Source organism: Anolis carolinensis, chromosome 1 (assembly GCF_035594765.1).
Source record: "Anolis carolinensis isolate JA03-04 chromosome 1, rAnoCar3.1.pri, whole genome shotgun sequence".
NCBI classification, from domain to species: Eukaryota; Metazoa; Chordata; class Lepidosauria; order Squamata; family Dactyloidae; genus Anolis; species Anolis carolinensis.
Window position 1 is genome coordinate 305,894,790 of NC_085841.1, and position 16,809 is coordinate 305,911,598.

At 42.6% G+C, this 16,809-nt stretch overlaps 1 protein-coding gene across 1 annotated transcript; it reads right to left on the bottom strand.

Moving 5' to 3' along the window:
• Positions 1-81: 81 nt before the first annotated feature.
• On the bottom strand, positions 82-15,157 carry LOC100557577 (retinol dehydrogenase 12). Its single transcript, XM_062968039.1, has 7 exons — positions 14,999-15,157; positions 9,532-9,650; positions 7,884-8,039; positions 5,981-6,085; positions 3,421-3,630; positions 2,714-2,903; positions 82-1,503 (listed from the first exon to the last, which is right to left on the bottom strand). The coding sequence occupies exons 1-7, from the start codon at positions 15,082-15,084 to the stop codon at positions 1,401-1,403; spliced, it is 969 nt and encodes a 322-aa protein (XP_062824109.1). The 5' UTR covers positions 15,085-15,157; the 3' UTR covers positions 82-1,400.
• Between the last annotated feature and the right edge of the window lie 1,652 nt (positions 15,158-16,809).

Sequence of the window (16,809 nt, forward strand, 5' to 3'; positions counted from 1 at the left end):
TGGTGTAACTCTAACATATGTTAAAAGCAACAGGTTGAATCATTTGGGGGCTCTCTCTACCGTAACTTAAAAAAGAACATCTAAAAGACAAAACACCAGTGCTGTTTATTTAGTGAAATGTACTGAGAAATTTCAGTACTGCACCTTCCAACCAAAGAAAAAATGGGTGTAAATGTAAAGCTTAGTCCTCTATAATCTAGCGGGACTCGTTTGAGTACAGCCCATTGGAAAACATTTTCAGGATATCTGCTCTAATTCTTTATATTAGCACCTTTGTTATAGACAGTTGTTATAGACATATAAAGGAGTGAAAATTCTATTCAGCTGGACATTCACAAGTTGGTCTGACTCCATAAGCATACTTTATCTTATCAGCTCTGTTCTTCTAATCCCCCCCCCCCCCCCAAAAAAAAAAAAACAGATTAAGAGTGCACTCTGCGGGAAAGAACAACCTTCACCTTTTGCAAATCTTCTCAAGAAATTGCTGTGGATATAGAGACAATCCCTTAAAACAGTAAAGAACACACATACTTCAATTGTCATCTTTAGCTGAATAAAAAATAAAAGCACATGCATGTAACACTGCTGTCCTGATAAAGATTTAGAAGATATAGAGGATTTAAATTACATGTAATAATGATGGCTGATTTACAGGGAGGCTAAAATCTCTCATCAATTTTTCAGTTATCTTTCAAGGTAAGTCTCCCAAGGCTATTTATAGCATATATCTCAATCTGGTAAATTCTCAGAAATTTAGATGTGAGAAAAGAGATTAGGTAAGACCTATGTGTCCCTGCTTAAACCATGAACTCAAGCTTATCTGTGTTCTGCCCTAAGAGAAAAGCAGCCCACATGGCTTTAATATGTAAACTTAAGAATCCCTAGCTTTATTCTTGCAATAAATGCTACAGCTACTGTAAGAAGTCAGCTCCAACTGGGGAATTTTCTCTCTGGCTCCTTAGTTTCTGTAGGTCTAGCCCTCGCTCCTCAATCAAAATTATATGCTTTGATCACTAGCTTATTAGAGACAAAACTCTTTTATAATCAGACCTAACAAAAGAATAGGGTGTGAAAAACATATAAACAAAAGTTTCCCAAGTTACAAAAACATGGTTCCTCCATCCTGGTTAAATATATTCAGATTTATCTAAACAAATCTCCACATTGGATGAGAAAGATCCAATGCATATATTTGAAAACTACGCCTTTTTATACTTCTATATTTGTGCTTTAGACTGGAAAATACACTACCCTCCTGTTAGAAACAAGCATCTTGAGAATGAACTCAGATGGAAATGGCCCTAAATCTGCTTTGATTTTTCTTTGTATCCAGTGAACATGAGATATTTGGCCTTCAGCTCTGCTAATGTTTGTTCTCTCTTGGAAGGGTCATCCATGATTTAGTTCCACTGGATACCTAAGAGTTCACAGCTGACATCCCAGAGCTTCTTCGCTGTTTCATCATCGCGTCCTTGAGGTGATACATAGGCTGGTTTACAGTCACTGTGGCAGAAAGGGGAAAGTGTGCATTGAAATTCAGACAGCATTACCATAGTTCAAAACTTCCCAACATCCAGCTAGATGAGAAGATAAGCAAATGTGTAAAAACCTGCTGAAATCTCCTTCCTTTGTGTCTTCTCATTTGCTATTACAAATTAATGGCATTCATCCCTTTCTCCAAACATAGAACTTTCTTTATATATACACTTTGTGGAGATCCTGAAAATATGCTTTGCAAGTCTTAAATACTTCTGCAGGATCTTGGAGACCACCTTCACCACTGGTATATGCTAGCTGCCAGATGTATTTTATGCGACACTGGGATTCTTCAGCCAGAGTGGGGCAACAAGACTGGAAACCTAAAGGACAAGAGTGCTGCACTCATGGTTCTCCAGTACAGATCTTTTTCATCAGCATTAACTATCGGGAGTGCAAATGATGTTGTCGTTGTTCTAGGCAGACATGATGGATTCAGACTTCCAAGCCTTCTAAAGAGGCAATTGCTGCTACAGGTTGAGCATCCCTTATCTGAAATGCTTGGGAGCAGATGTATTTGAGGTATCAGTTTTCCCTCAGATTTTAGAAAAACTGTATTTGCAAATGAGATACCTTGGAAATGGAAGCCAAGATTAAAAAATATATATTTATACTTCTTATACACAAAGCCTGAAAGTGATTGTATACATAACAGTTTAAATAGTTGTGTGCATGAAACAAGGTTTGCACAATTGAAATGTCAGAAAGCTCAGTTATCTTACTATCTCAGTTACTATCTCAGTTATCCACATGGGCAATTCTGCAATATTTTGCAATCTTGGACATAAGGGATGCTCAACCTGTCCCATTCATTTATTGTACATGCATATCTCCCTGTTTTAGTGGTTTCTCTCACTGAAAGAACTACAAGAGAGGCAGGCATGCCCATTGCAGCAGAAAGTGGTCTAGAACCCACAGTCAACCATCTATTTAACCCATGCATTATAAGTTGGCTATTTTTTTCTTTCGATGATGTAGGAGAAATCCAATTTAATCATCACATTGATCCCAAAGTGTTTATAAAGTAATGGCTGTACACTGTTTTATTGAGATTCCTTCTCAAAGTGCTTATAAGGTTTCTTTTGATTGTCAGAATTGGTTGCAGTAGCACGTGGGTGATTTTTTTCCTCTCGTTTACCTCTTTGAACCTAGGGTCAGTCTTTAAACCTCAACGTACCTGAAATATTTCCCACTCACTGACCCCAGTTCTTCTGCCACCGCACAGTAGACACTGGTCTGAGCTCCTTCTTGAGGTGTCTTCAAAAGGAAGGGCAACAACTTCCACAAAAAATTCATTATAGTGGAGTGACGGGGCAGATCAGAGGCAACAGTGCCGGGATGCAAAGCATTGACTGTAACTCCAGTACCTAGGGAGCACAACCATGCATGCAAACATTAAGCACATTGCAAAAGTGAACTTTGATCTGGCAAAAGCAAATAGGATGTTATTCTTAGCCTGAATTATAGCACTCCCCGAAAGTTTCACATGTTGATGTAAGACAGTATGGACCCATGCTAAGGATCACTGTAGTTATAGGAATGTGATTTCCTATCACTGGGCAAAGACAGGCTGTACTACTTGCTACAGATCCACACAATGAAGGACATTTAGTTGCAATAGTATGTGGCAAACTCTTGAAGACCTCTTTGTTAAGCCTTCCTGATCAAGCAACAGGAGTTCAGTCTTGCATTCAACCTGACAGCCTTAGCTCCAATCAAACCTTGCAGATTTATTTGGAATAAAGAACAGTGACCGCTAGAGAGGAAATGCCATACTTTAAACCTAACACAGCCACTTCTCCCCAGATCCCTGCTTTCCATAATGCAAGGCTATATTCACTGTCCTTCACAGAATAAGACCACGGTGCCAGGCTTCCAACTCACCTTGCAGTCGTCTGGCAAGCTCCCGGGTAAAAAGGATACCCGCCAGCTTGCTGTGGCAATAGGCCAGGCCCCATTGATAGCTTTTCTCGCCTTGGAGGTCCTCAAAGCGAATCCTCCCTCCATGATGAGCCAAGGAGGACACGTTGACTATTCGAGATGGTGCAGATTTCTTCAGGCACTCAGTCAACAGAAATGTTAAAAGGAAGTGCCCTACAAAGGGGAAATTATTATTATTATTATTATTATTATTATTATTATTATTATTATTATTATTACTATTATTATTTTATTATGACACAGCAAACCAGATTGATATGCTGGATTTCGTTTCACAAAATCACAAGTCGAACACTTCCCAAGTGTCTAGGACTGTGTGATGTATTTTCGGATGATGCGCGCAGATCCCAGCAGGGTGGCCTTTTGCAGTTGGCAGATCGTAATTTTGTCAATGTCTATTGTTTCCAAATGCTGGCTGAGATCTTTTGGCACGGCACCCAGTGTGCCCATCACTACCGGGACCACCTGCACTAGTTTCTGCCAGAGTCTTTGAATTATTTATCTATCTATTTATTTATTTATTATTAACTACATTTCTATACCGCTTTTCTCATCCCTGGGGGGACTCAAAGCGGTTTATAACATAATAAATGGCAAAATTCAATGCCTCATGTGTATATATATATATATATATATATATATACACACACACAAATATATCACATATCTCAATCAAAAACAACTAGATTAAACCATTAAAACTATAAAAACATCAAACATAGACATACGCATGAAACATGTTATTGCAGCAATTAATGTAGATCCCTTCTCTTCCCCCACTACCACCCCCATCTCTCTCCTTTTGATACAGCAAAACTGTTTTTTCCCCAAAGATCTGCAGGAAAGCAGGCTTGCATCCCAAATGTTTGTACACTGCATTAATGAAAAACTGAAGATTTCTGAAAGGCATTATAACCCATGGTGTTGAAGAGCCATCTTGGGTTATAAAGGGTTATAAAGGAAAGGTAGGTACACATTTTAACAAGTCTAGCAAATCAAATGCAACTGTTTCAGTGCATGCAGGAATGTCTGAGGATTTGGTCCCCACAGTACTATAATGCTATATTTGCAATCTTTACTGCTCAAATATTTCTTTTCCGCCCTTTGGCCTATGGTTCTTTATGGATATAAAACCAAATCACAGATGTATTTGTAGATTTGCATTTATAAAAGATAATAAACGATTGTAAGGGGAATCCAATTCGTTGGCATTCAGCTGTGGCATCACTACAAAAGCAAGTAGCTTTTTTTAATAGGATGTAATAATTTGTAATCACAAAATTCAATTAAGAAACTATCCACTTAAGCTGTAAGCTGTAATTTTTTCATGTTAACACTTGAAAAAATTAAAAGGAAGATGTTAACAAATCAAATTTAACATGATATTAAACACCACATCAAAGCCATAGCAATTCTCGGGGAGGTTATGCATAAAACCACAGAGTTACAAGGATTTCAAATGCCATCTAGTGCAGGTTTCTTCCTGCACAAGAATTTAAACATATTTGTAGTGTTTAGGCATTAGCTGTTCTGTGTAGTGAATTGATTGTAATGTTTTATTAATCCTTGGGTTTTTAAGCAGCCAACTGACATGCATCTGCTGTGTTTCTCCAAGGATAGTGAGTTGCTGCAATTCATTTAAGCAGCCTATATATGTAGGCAGAAGTAAGTTCTCTCAGGTATATCGCTAAATGGGTGAAAAACTAGATGCTTAAGAAGGTACCCATCTGGTAGAGATCAGAAATAATACTCTTTCAAGTTTCAAGTCCAAGAACCTAACGACGAACATGTCAGTGAATACTACAGTCCAAACAAACCAACTTTTTCCAACTCTATTCCTAGCACAATCTAGCAACTAACATTGTGGATATGTACCCAAGTCGGTTTGGGGGGGGGGGGGGGGGGAGAGAGATCACATCAATTCAAAGTACTAGTGTTGACTTATAAAAGACTTTGTATCATTTTTAATTTGTATTGTTGAAATATGCTCTTAGTTGTCTTGAATCCTATTACTGTGAGAAAGGGAGAATAGATGAATAAAATAAAAAGGGTGTGTAAAATCAGGATCAAGACACAGGATTTAACACACACCCGCAATCTACAGTCCAGTAGTCTTCTCATCCTAATGAGCAAGATCACCAATTCTCTGGCAATAGCAATGTAATATTGTAATACATATTTCAAAGCCAAACCACTGAGCTTGTGCATTAGCTGAACTGCCCATTTGAAAAAGAGTTATCTTATGCTATACTTCCACACGATTAACACTGGACATAATAATTTTCATAGTAACGTTCCATTGTTATTTGACTGTATGGTAACAACTGGCAGAAGTAATTCATTTCAATAGATTTCACTATACCACGATACATTTGGGAATGTCTCCCACACAGATACATGGGGCTGGGGGGACAGGGACATACTGTACTACAGTCTAATGGGGAAAAATCTGTTTTGGTGAGAGGAATAAGTCATTTATCCAACCCATATTTCAGGACTTTACCAAGGTGATTGACTCCAAAGTGCATTTCAAAGCCATCTGCTGTCTTGGAATAGGGGCACATCATAACTCCAGCATTGTTAATGAGGATATGAAGTTCTTTCTCTTCTGCAAGAAACAACACAGGGCACATTAAAAAAGGGGAAGCCTAAAATAAAATCTTAATCCTTATACCACTGGATTTGCCTCACAGCTGTCTATGAACCACAGGATCTACAACTCTCCTTTCCCCCAAAACAGAGCTGTAGAACAAGTGACCAGTTGATGAATTTCTCTTCCCATCATCCCTCACAACTGGCCAAAATTAATGGGAACCAGAGTTCAACAGCAGACCCTCTCATGATTATATTCTTACAATCTCAGAGCAAAGCTATGGAGGATTGGGGGGGTTTCAACATTATAGAACAGAGAGGATTTTTCAAATTGCCAGAATTGCAAAGGCTTTTATTTCTGCTGCCATCAAAATGTAGAGAATTCAAACTCGCTACCTCTACCAATGCTGCCACCAATGCTTTATTCAGGAGCCTCTTCTAGGTTAGGAGATTGAGAGAGACACATGGCACTTTATGTGAGGAAAAACAAGAAATTGTTGTTTATTTGTAGTTTGAACAGTTAATATGCATGATGGTTTCATTAACATTGAACAGTAAAGATGCTTAGCAGTTTCATTAAAGGCTTATGCTTTTCTCTTCAAAGGATGGTCTTATAACCTGGTTTCTGTGTAAACATGTTCCTTCACTAAGGAAACACAAACAGGACAATTTACTTTTAAATCCACTTCTCCTGGGATTTAAACAGCAACACTCTAGACTTTAGAGTTCACAATATAATTCTCAGCCCTTCCTTTCGGGAAGACTTCAACTATATTCCTCCAAGGGCCTCCCTTGTCAAAACAGTTCCCAACTGACTGAATTCCAAAAACCAACTGCTAACTGGCTGGATTCCAAACCCTAACTCCTAACTGCCTGAATTCCAAACTTCAACTGAAAAAGAATTCTCTGGCTCCTTGGCTCCAACTGTCACTTTAGTTCCGCCCATCTCCAGTTGCTAAGCAACTTCTTAATTGCATCAGCCAATCTGACTGCATCCATTGTGATGACTGCTTGACTGCTCCTCCCCCTTGCTCTGCTGAGCTTCTGCAAGTAAGGCCTGCAAAATGGCTACACAATCAGCCCTGTCCACAAAATGGCTGCACACCAGTCCTGCAAGGTGGGCCACTTACCAACCTTGTAAGGTAGGTAAGATCCTTTAAAAAGGCAATACAAACAGCATGTATAATTTCTGCATGTAAGCCTATGTAGCTTGAAGTCAGTCGTTTAAAAAATCCTATCAATTTTTTTCTAATAATTTTGTAGAAATATCTTCTCTTAAATTATTTTTCTTTAATAGAAGCATCATTAATATTCATCCCAAACATGGTTTAGTAGAAAATCTAATTTTAGCAGAACAGTTTCTTCACTGCAGATACTTTTAAAGAAATGACATGGACATAATGTTTAAGCTGGACTCCTGTTGCAATTTTGGAGGATCCATAAACTTACTGTAATCTTTTTAATTGGAGATGTATTAAGAGTAGCAAGATTATTGTGGAGCTAAAACAAACAACCCCCCTCAAAAAAGGAAACAGATCACTGTAAACTTTTAAATATATTTAAATTAGCTTGACAGTAAAAATCTCATGCCAATTGAAAAGTTGTAAGAAAAACGATTTTCTATAAACATTTGATTATGAATTACTGCTGTTCAGGAGAAAATCACAGCAGTTTCAGACACAGCAAAATTTTCAGCAAAAATTACTTCCAGGTTTATTCAAAACATTATTATATATTCAGATGTTCAGATATACCTTGAACCAACTCATCAGCCAGAAACAGACAACCAAAGGATCAAGATCTCTCTGACATACCTTCCAGGAAATTCTCAGCAAATTCTCTGATGGATTTGGTATCTGCCAAATCCAATTTCTTTGCAATAACTTGCTGGTTCCCTGTCTTGGTCCGGATTTCACTGGCCGCAGCCTCTGCTTTTACCATATCCCTGCAAGCAAGGATGACTCTAGCACCTGCAACAAAGAAATGTAGGAAAAAATTAATCACACAAATGAGGTGAAGGACAGTAAATTGCCTTCTCTACAAAAATAGTTCCTTTGTTAGACCACAAATGGCAGAATTCTTCAAACAACATGACTGTGCTGCATAGAGAGGTCTGGGCGCTGTTGTCCAACAGAGGAATTATTCCAAGGCCTGAGTGACACTTCATTGTCCTGCAAAACTGATGATTGCTAAACAAGTGCAAAGCAGGGTAGAAGCTCTTTTTTCCAACACAAAAAACAGTGGGACAGAAACAAATGCTCCGAGCATTACTGGTTTGTGGTAAACTTCTTCCAATAAGGTTAAGAACCAGCTTTCCACCCTGGGAAATTCTAATGGATTGCCTGAACTGCCAAAAATATGGGGGGAAATCCAGAAGGGGACAGAAAGTCACTTCAGTTTTGCAAAATAGATGGCTTTTTAATGCCAAATGTAAGGGATTTCAATATTATGGAAAAAAATTATCATGTCAGAAGCGAATTGAGAACATACTGCAAGTTGCTTCTGGTGTGAGAGAATTGGCCATCTACAAAGACATTACCCAGGGGACACCCAGCTGTGTTACCATCTTATGTCCCTGCATTGGAAGCTAGGGCTGACAGACGGGAGCTCATCCTGTCTCATGGATTCGGACCACCAAACTTCAGATTTCCAGGTCAGCAGTTCAGCCGGCACAAGGGTTTAACCCACTGCGCCACCATGACTCCATGGGCTGTGGCGCAGGCGGGAGAGCAAGCCAGTGCAATTAAATGCAATGAATCACTCTGACCAGGAGGTCATGAGTTCGAGCCCCGCTCGGAGCCTATGTTTGTCTTGTCTTTGTTCCATGTTAAAAGGCATTGAATGTTTGCCTATATGTGTAATGTGATCCGCCCTGAGTCCCCTTCGGGGTGAGAAGGGCGGAATATAAATGCTGTAAATAAATAAATAAATAAATAAATATTATGAGATGGTAAATTGCAACTCTTGAAGGCTTCTAGGGGGATGCTTCTAGAGGATGGATGGTCATCTGTCAGGGGTGCTTTGATTGTGTTCCTGCATGGCAGGGGTTGGACTGGATGGCCTTACGATTCTATGATCATCATCACCACCACCAAATATATGCCACCTTTTCCCCAAAATTGAGACTCAAGGTGGATTACAATGTGGATCCGAGGCAACGCTTTGTCCAACCCTGCCTTGGATAAATATGGCCTGGTATATTCTGCGTCCATATGCAGTGCTAGAAAGGAAGTTACCGCAACTATGGTTTACAGTATAATTTTTTAAACTGAAAAGAATTACTGAAATTTGATATTTTACATTACTTGACGATTTAAAAATAGCAAAAAAGGTCCCTTGAAAAGGTTACAGCTGCAGTGATGGCCACAGTTTTATTTACAATTTATTTACAATTTTGTTGTATTTCCTGATGAACCTTTGTTACAGGGAATAACCTCTGATGGATGGGGGTGAACAACTTGCCTCTTCCTGCAAGGTCTTTGGCAGTCTCCTTCCCGATGCCTGTGTTGGCTCCTGTGATCACTACAACCTTCCCATTCAGCTTCGCTGTAGACGTACATTTGCCTCCTGCAATAAACTTCCTATAAAAACAAACAAAAAATGTTACTTAATCATGTTTTCAAGTTCTTGAATACAGGTGAGGTATCCTCTTATCCAAAATAGTCCAGAAATACAGGCAGTCTCCTTGTTACACGCAAGATAAGTTCTGTAGTTTGGTTCTTAAAATGAATTTGTATGTAACAGAACAGGTACATTTCTTAAGTGTAACTCCAGTCATATATATTTGCTCTGGACAGCATAGGGAAGGGTTCGCACCCCTGCGGTTTTTGTTTTGCTGTCTGTGGCCCGTTCAGAAGATTTGACCTCACTTTCTGCCCCTGTGCTAATGGGATTTTTAAAAGGGTGGCTTGCTGTAGAAACAAGGATTGGTGATAAAGCTTCAGTGGAGATTTTTCCCCATGATTCCTTGGTTCACTGAGGAGCTGGCTGTGATGAAGCGTGCGAGGAGGGGACTAGAGTGCATCTGGAGGAAATCTCGGGATGTGTCTGACCAAGCACGGGCTAAAGCCGCCATTAAGGCTTACTCCGTGGCTCTGCGAGCAGCCAGGAAAGCTTTCACGACTGCCCGCATAGCGTCTGCGGCCAATAGGCCTTCGGAGTTGTTCCGAGTTGTTGGGGAGCTTTTGCGGCCTGCTGAGGCCCAGGAGCTCCCCGATGACTTGGCAACTTGGTGCAGCGAATTCGCTCAGATACATCATGAGTTGGACTCCAGCTTAACTGTAGTTCCAGCGGAGGTAACCGAGGCACCTGTCGGTCCAATTTTGTGGGATTCTTTCTGGCTTGTTCTTCCTGATGACGTGGAGGGGATTCTTGGGTCTGTGAGGGCGACCACTTGCGCTCTGGATCCTTGTCCATCTTGGCTGGTTAAGCTGGCCAAAGATGGGTTGTTGGAGTGGTTCTTAGCCATAATAAATGCCTCTCTGGGTCAGGGGTCAGTTCCATCTTGTTTTAAGCAAGCGGTGGTAAAACCGCTATTAAAAAAGACCTCGTTAGACCCATCTGTTTGTAACAACTACAGACCAATCTCCAACCTCCCATTTCTGGGCAAGGTTCTGGAGCGGGTGGTGGCCATGCAGCTCCAGGAGTTTCTCGATGACACTGATTTTCTGGACCGCTCTCATTCTGGCTTCAGGCCTGGGCACAGCACCGAGACGGCTTTGGTCGCCTTGGTGGATGACCTCCACAGGGAACTGGACAAGGGGAGTGTGACCCTGCTGGTTCTCTTGGACATCTCAGCGGCTTTCGATACCATCAACCATGGTATCCTTCTGGGGAGGCTCTCTGGGATGGGACTCGGTGGCACTGTTTTGCAGTGGCTCCAGTCCTTCCTGGAGGGCCGTTCCCAGATGGTGAAGCTGGGGGACACCTGCTCGGACCCCTGGCCTTTGACCTGTGGGGTCCCGCAAGGGTCTATCTTATCCCCCATGCTATTTAAGATCTACATGAAACCGCTGGGAGAGGTCATCCGGAGTTTTGGAGGGTGTTGCCATCTCTACGCTGATGACACGCAAATCCACTACTCGTTTCCATCTAATTCCAAGGAAGCCCCTCAGATGCTGAACCAGTGCCTGGCTGCTGTGGCGGACTGGATGAGGAGGAACAAGCTGAGGATCAATCCTGACAAGACAGAGGCCCTCCTGGTCAGTCGCTCGTCGGATCGGGGTATTGGGTGGCAACCTGTGCTGGATGGGGTTGCACTCCCCCTGAAATCACAGGTCCGCAGTTTGGGGGTCCTCCTGGACTCAGCGTTGACGCTTGAGGCGCAGGTGTCGGCGGTGGCCGGGAGGGCCTTTGCACAACTCAAACTTGTGTGCCAACTGCGACCATACCTCGTGAAGTCTGACTTGACCACAGTGGTCCATGCCTTAGTTACCTCTAGACTGGACTACTGTAATGCGCTCTACATGGGGCTTCCCTTGAAGACGGCCCGGAAATTACAATTGGTCCAACGCTCGGCTGCCAGATTAATAATGGGGGCAAGTTACAGGGAGAGATCTACTCCCTTATTTAAAGAGCTCCACTGGCTGCTGTTCATCTTTCGGTCCCAATTCAAGGTGCAGACCATCACTTATAAAGCCCTAAACGGTTTGGGACCCACCTACCTTCGTGACCGTATCTCCCACTATAAACCTGCCCGATCTCTCCGATCATCTGGGGAGGCCCTCCTTACACCAGTTCCTATTTCCCAAGCCCGCCTTGTGGGTACTAGGGAGAGGGCCTTTTCTGTTGTGGCCCCTCGACTATGGAACTCACTGCCCATTGAGATCAGGCAAGCTCCCACTCTGTTAGCTTTTAAAAAAGATTTAAAAACATGGCTCTTCCGCTGTGCTTTTGGAGAGTAACTGTTTTTATTCTTCTTCTTGTTCCTCTCCAACATCTTTCCTCTAGACGGTTCCACCTTCGTATGTCCCTGCTCCCCGTGGTCTCCATTCCCTTATCTTTCTCACCCGAGTTTTAATCTTTGTATTCATGCCGGCCCTGTTTTTACTGTTTTTTGTGATTTGCGTTGTAGTGTATATTGTATATTATTATTTACTGTATCGTTTATTGCTCTGTGTTATGTTGTATTCATACTTGTTTTATTGTTTTGCTCTGGGCATGGCCCCATGTAAGCCACACCGAGTCCCCGCTGGGGAGATGGTGGCGGGGTATAAATAAAGTTTTATTCTTATTATTATTGATAAGTCTTCCGGGAGTGAATTTCCCTTCCTAGAGATGGTACTAAGTCAGATGTTTGTAACTCAGGGACTGCCTGTACTGGTTTCTTTAAAAATGTACTTTGATGGTTTAAGACAGGGGGTTACGTTCCAGGACCACCCTCAATAAGTGAAAATCTTTATTTTCACTTTATTTTAGCAGTTACAATATACAGTACACCAGCAGAGAAGAAAAATGGAAGCTAAATTACCCTTTTTATTTCCAACCCTTCCCTCCCCTCCCCCCTTTCCCTTTATTTCTCCCTTTCCCCACCTTTCAAAACTCTTTCTAAGCCCGCACATTGCAAAAACCCGCGAAACAGCAAAAATGCTGCGATAAATTGTGTACATTAATATTTATTGAAAACCCACAAAATAGCGAGGACGCGAAAAGCAAACCGCGAAGTAGTGAGGGAACACTGTACAGTACAAGCAATCTAGAAACAGGCAGGTTAGGTGCAATGCCACTAATCTGTCAGGCCTTTTCCCTTTTTTTATATCCACATTTGCCCACTTTACTTATCCTTCAAATACTACGATGGAACTGTCTTAAGTCCCAGCTCATCTTGCTAGGCTGTCTCACCCCCAGCTTGAGAATAGCTATTTTTCTGTTAGTTTTATGAGGGTGGAACTTAGGAAACCCTTTCTGGTTTAGAGCAGTAAGTTTGCCCAGGGAAAGAGAGCCATCTTTAGTTTAGAGTTACGTAATATCACCCGGGAATCTTGGAAGCAAGACAAGCCATTTCAAGCCAATACTCCACGCAGTCATGCCGGCCATATGACCTTGGAGGTGTCTACGGACAACACCAGCTCTTCGGCTTAGAAATGGAGATGAACACCAACCTTCAGAGTTGGACACAACTAGACTTAATGTCAGGGGAAAACCTTGACCTTTACTATTACTACTACTGTTCTGGGAACTCATTTGGCCATACTGATCTACAACTGGTCAGTGACAGCCTGTAGAGTTTCCAGCGCCTTCAGCAAGGTGCCAGGCCTCAATAGGCCTGATCACCTTGGGCATTGGACACCCCAGAGGCCCCTCTACTAGAGAAAATGATCACAGGAAACTTTCATCTGTCCTTCGTCTCCGAAATCATCCATGACCAGCGACTTCAAGAACAACCAGTTATCTTCAAACTTTAAGTATGGACTTTGTTGTGGGGAAATCAAGACATTGCCTTAAGTGGAGATAGGTCCAATACCAATTAATAAATAATTACTATTCCTTGAAAGCAATAGCATGGACATTGGCTCTGTGGGGTTCCTTGCTCAAACAGGAAGGCAAACCAACATCCCCCAAGCCTGTGTTTCTCAACCTGTAGGTCCCTAGGTGTTTTAACCTACAACTGTGGTGGAGGCTCCTTCTTTGGAGGCTTGTAAACAGAGGCTGGATGGCCATCTGTCGGGGGTGCTTTGAATGCAATTTTCCTGCTTCTTGGCAGGGGGTTGGACTGGATGGCCCGTGATGTCTCTTCCAACTCTATGAGTCTATGATTGTATGAACTTCCAGAAATCCCAGCCAGTTTACCAGCTGTTCAGATTTCTGAAGGCCAAAACATCTGGGGACCCACAGGTTGAGAATCACTTCCCCAAGCAGATGGAAAATTAATACACGTTTGCACTAAAGACATTTAAAGCAGCTCAGGTACAACAGCACAAATACCACAGATTGTTTTTTAAGAGGAATTGGCATAAAAATCAAAAGCTGTTCTCAAAATCCCTCTGAAAAATTATCTTTTAAAACTACAACATGTTATATGTCATACCAAACCAGGGGATGGCCCATGCAACCTCACTGCTCACTTTTGAAATGTGATTCTATCAAACTTTCATTTGTCTCAAAAGAAATTCATTGCAGGTAACTGTGTTATTGATACTTCCCACCTCTGATATTTCTATTGAAATATCACTGAATAATAATAATAACAACAATAACATCTTTATTCTTGTATCCCGCCCCACCTCCCTGAAGGGACTCGGGGTTGTTTATATGGGGACCAAGCCCAGCAATCTATACACATAAATGTGTATGTGGCGGAGGTGTCCACTTACAGCCTCCCGCCTCCACAAACAGCTATAATTCCCACTGAGCAGGAGACACCAATGGCCCTTCCTCAACTGACACGCAGGTTATAGTGAGCTCCAGGAACATGTAACCCAAACTCTGCCAGTGTCCTCCACAAACACCATTCAAGCTTTCATGTGGGGACCATTTCATCCTCGATGTTCAAACAGCATACACAGCTGGGTTGCTGTGAGTTTTCGGGGCCATGTCACCATGTTTGTAGTCCTGCGCGGCATTTCAGGAGAGCTGCAAGAAAGGCTCTTTTTCTCCTAAGAAGTTCAAGAATCATCTAATCTGATAAATGCTTCAGGGAATTATATCAGGTAGCAGCACCACAGGGACCTTGCATTGGTCCTTGAAGACCATTCTCTCTTCCCCAGAATAGAAATGATTCACTCCTATCGCCTAATAGGCACTGGTTAGCTATGCATGTGCAAAGATGGGCCCTCCAGGTGTTTTGGACTGCAACTCCCACCATTCCTAAAGGTCCTGAGGCCGTTAGGAATGGTGGGAGTTGCAGTCCAAAACACCTGGAGGGCCAAACTTTGCCCCTGCCTGGTTACACCCACCGGGTTGTAAACAAGGGCTGCCAGGAGCTACCGACCTGATGCAAGGCGCGACCAGGAGCATCAGCAAAGGGAGAGCGAGCGCGAGGCAGAGCGCGAGCGCGCAGCCCGTGCAGTCCTGCATCTCGGCTCCGGCCACGCAGCTCTGCCCGGAGGACGCTTTCGGAATGTGCTTTTAGGGGCGGGGCCACGGGGAGGGGGGAGGGGGCGGGGCCAGGCAGGTAGGAAGAGCGCCACCGCACCGGATTGGCCCAGCAGCGGACGCCAAAGAGGGAGGCCACGAACGCCCAGCGTACAATTCCGGCAAAAAGCGAACGCGGCCCTGATTCCCCCATGTTCTGTGCTCCACTGGAAACAAATCCATGGAGACGCCAACTCCTAGAAATAGCAACTAAATCGGCCAGCTCTCAAGAATTCTGGGAGCTGAAGGCCAAAACACTTTGAAAGCCTAACTATTGCATTACACCCAGTTTTAGCTTCTTACTGCCTCATCACACTAGACCAGTAGTTCTAGACCAGTAATTGAAGGCCAAAACATCTGGGGACCCACAGGTTGAGAACCACTGCACTTGAGCATAAATCCACTTTAAATCCAGTTTTTGCCTACCACCGAATTCTGCGGTTTGTAGTTTGGTGAGGCCCAGGACTTATCTGGCTTTGCTGTTTAAAGCGCCCTCCCTAAAGTGTATTTTAAGTGGATCCAAGCTCTAGTGCAGGCGTGGGCAAACTTTGGCCCTCCAGGTGTTTTGGACTTCAACTCCCATAATTCCTAACAGCCAGTCTTTGTAGACCGCCGATTCTCTCACACCAGAAGCAACTTGCAGCATATTCTCAATTTGCTTCTGACATGATAAAAAATTAAAATAAATTAAAAAGCATTTCCAACATATTGCATTACATAGAAAGCATCTACCAGTTGCCCGAAATTCAGGTCTGTTCCCGACGTGCTACCTCTTTCCCTATCAAGAGATGAAGGCAGAATCAGAGGTTGGTTTTATTGTTTCATTGATCAAGGAAGGATGCCAAGGAGAGAGACAATCCCAGATCGAACATGCCTTCTCTTTTTGAGGCCATCGATATTTTATGAACATTCAAAAATAATGGACTTGATTCAATCTGTTTTCTTGTTGGTTTGTTGTACATTCATTGTTGTCATGTTTTTGGTGGGTCATGTATGGTGGAAACTTTTATAAAACCTTATTAGAGAAAGACATGAAGTCGTTGTTTTGCTGGTGGTCACCCCCCTTCCATTGACTGAGACTTCCTGGGCAAAGGAAAGTTCTATGGTGGGGGCCATAGAAAATTACATTGGTATTTGGCCTTCAGGTCATAGTTTGGGTACACTTGGAGTAGAATGTCCATGAAGTGATGGGATTTCCTGGTCCCCCTAAATGGGGCAATGGGGGCTGGGCTGTAGTGATGAGTTTTCAAATTACCTTCGATGAGACTTATAACGTCCCTGAATGATCGGCTGCTGGCTAACATTCCAATGGATGGTGCTTACCCTGAGCAGGAGAAGTTCTTATGCCCTACTGGTGACCTGTACCCATTGTGGTGTTAGCAAAAGGGAGAAAAATCAGGCCCCGTGCAAGGTTTCCTGTTTCTGATGTCAGGTGGGGCACTGGAAGATCATCCATCCAAGCCCTGCTTTGGGTGTGGGTTTTCAGATAACATAGGAACCTTCCACACATCCATATAACCCAGAATGTCTCCCATCCCATCCAAGGTGGCAAACTGCATCAGGGGCATGTAATGAGAAGGTAGCTGTTGTGGGACAGGGACCATGGTAGTGAGGCAACATCTGAGCATTATGGAACATCTGAGCCAACAACATGTAACCAGGATGACA

Coding starts and splice junctions, on each gene's coding strand:
- LOC100557577 (XM_062968039.1), bottom strand. CDS start 15,084: ATGCAGGACTGCACGGGCTGCGCGCTCGCGCTCTGCCTCGCGCTCGCT. Junction 6,086..7,883: donor TGCTGAGAATTTCCTGGAAG/GTATGTCAGAGA, acceptor TGTTTCTTGCAG/AAGAGAAAGAACTTCATATC. Junction 2,904..3,420: donor GCTTGCCAGACGACTGCAAG/GTGAGTTGGAAG, acceptor TGTGCTCCCTAG/GTACTGGAGTTACAGTCAAT.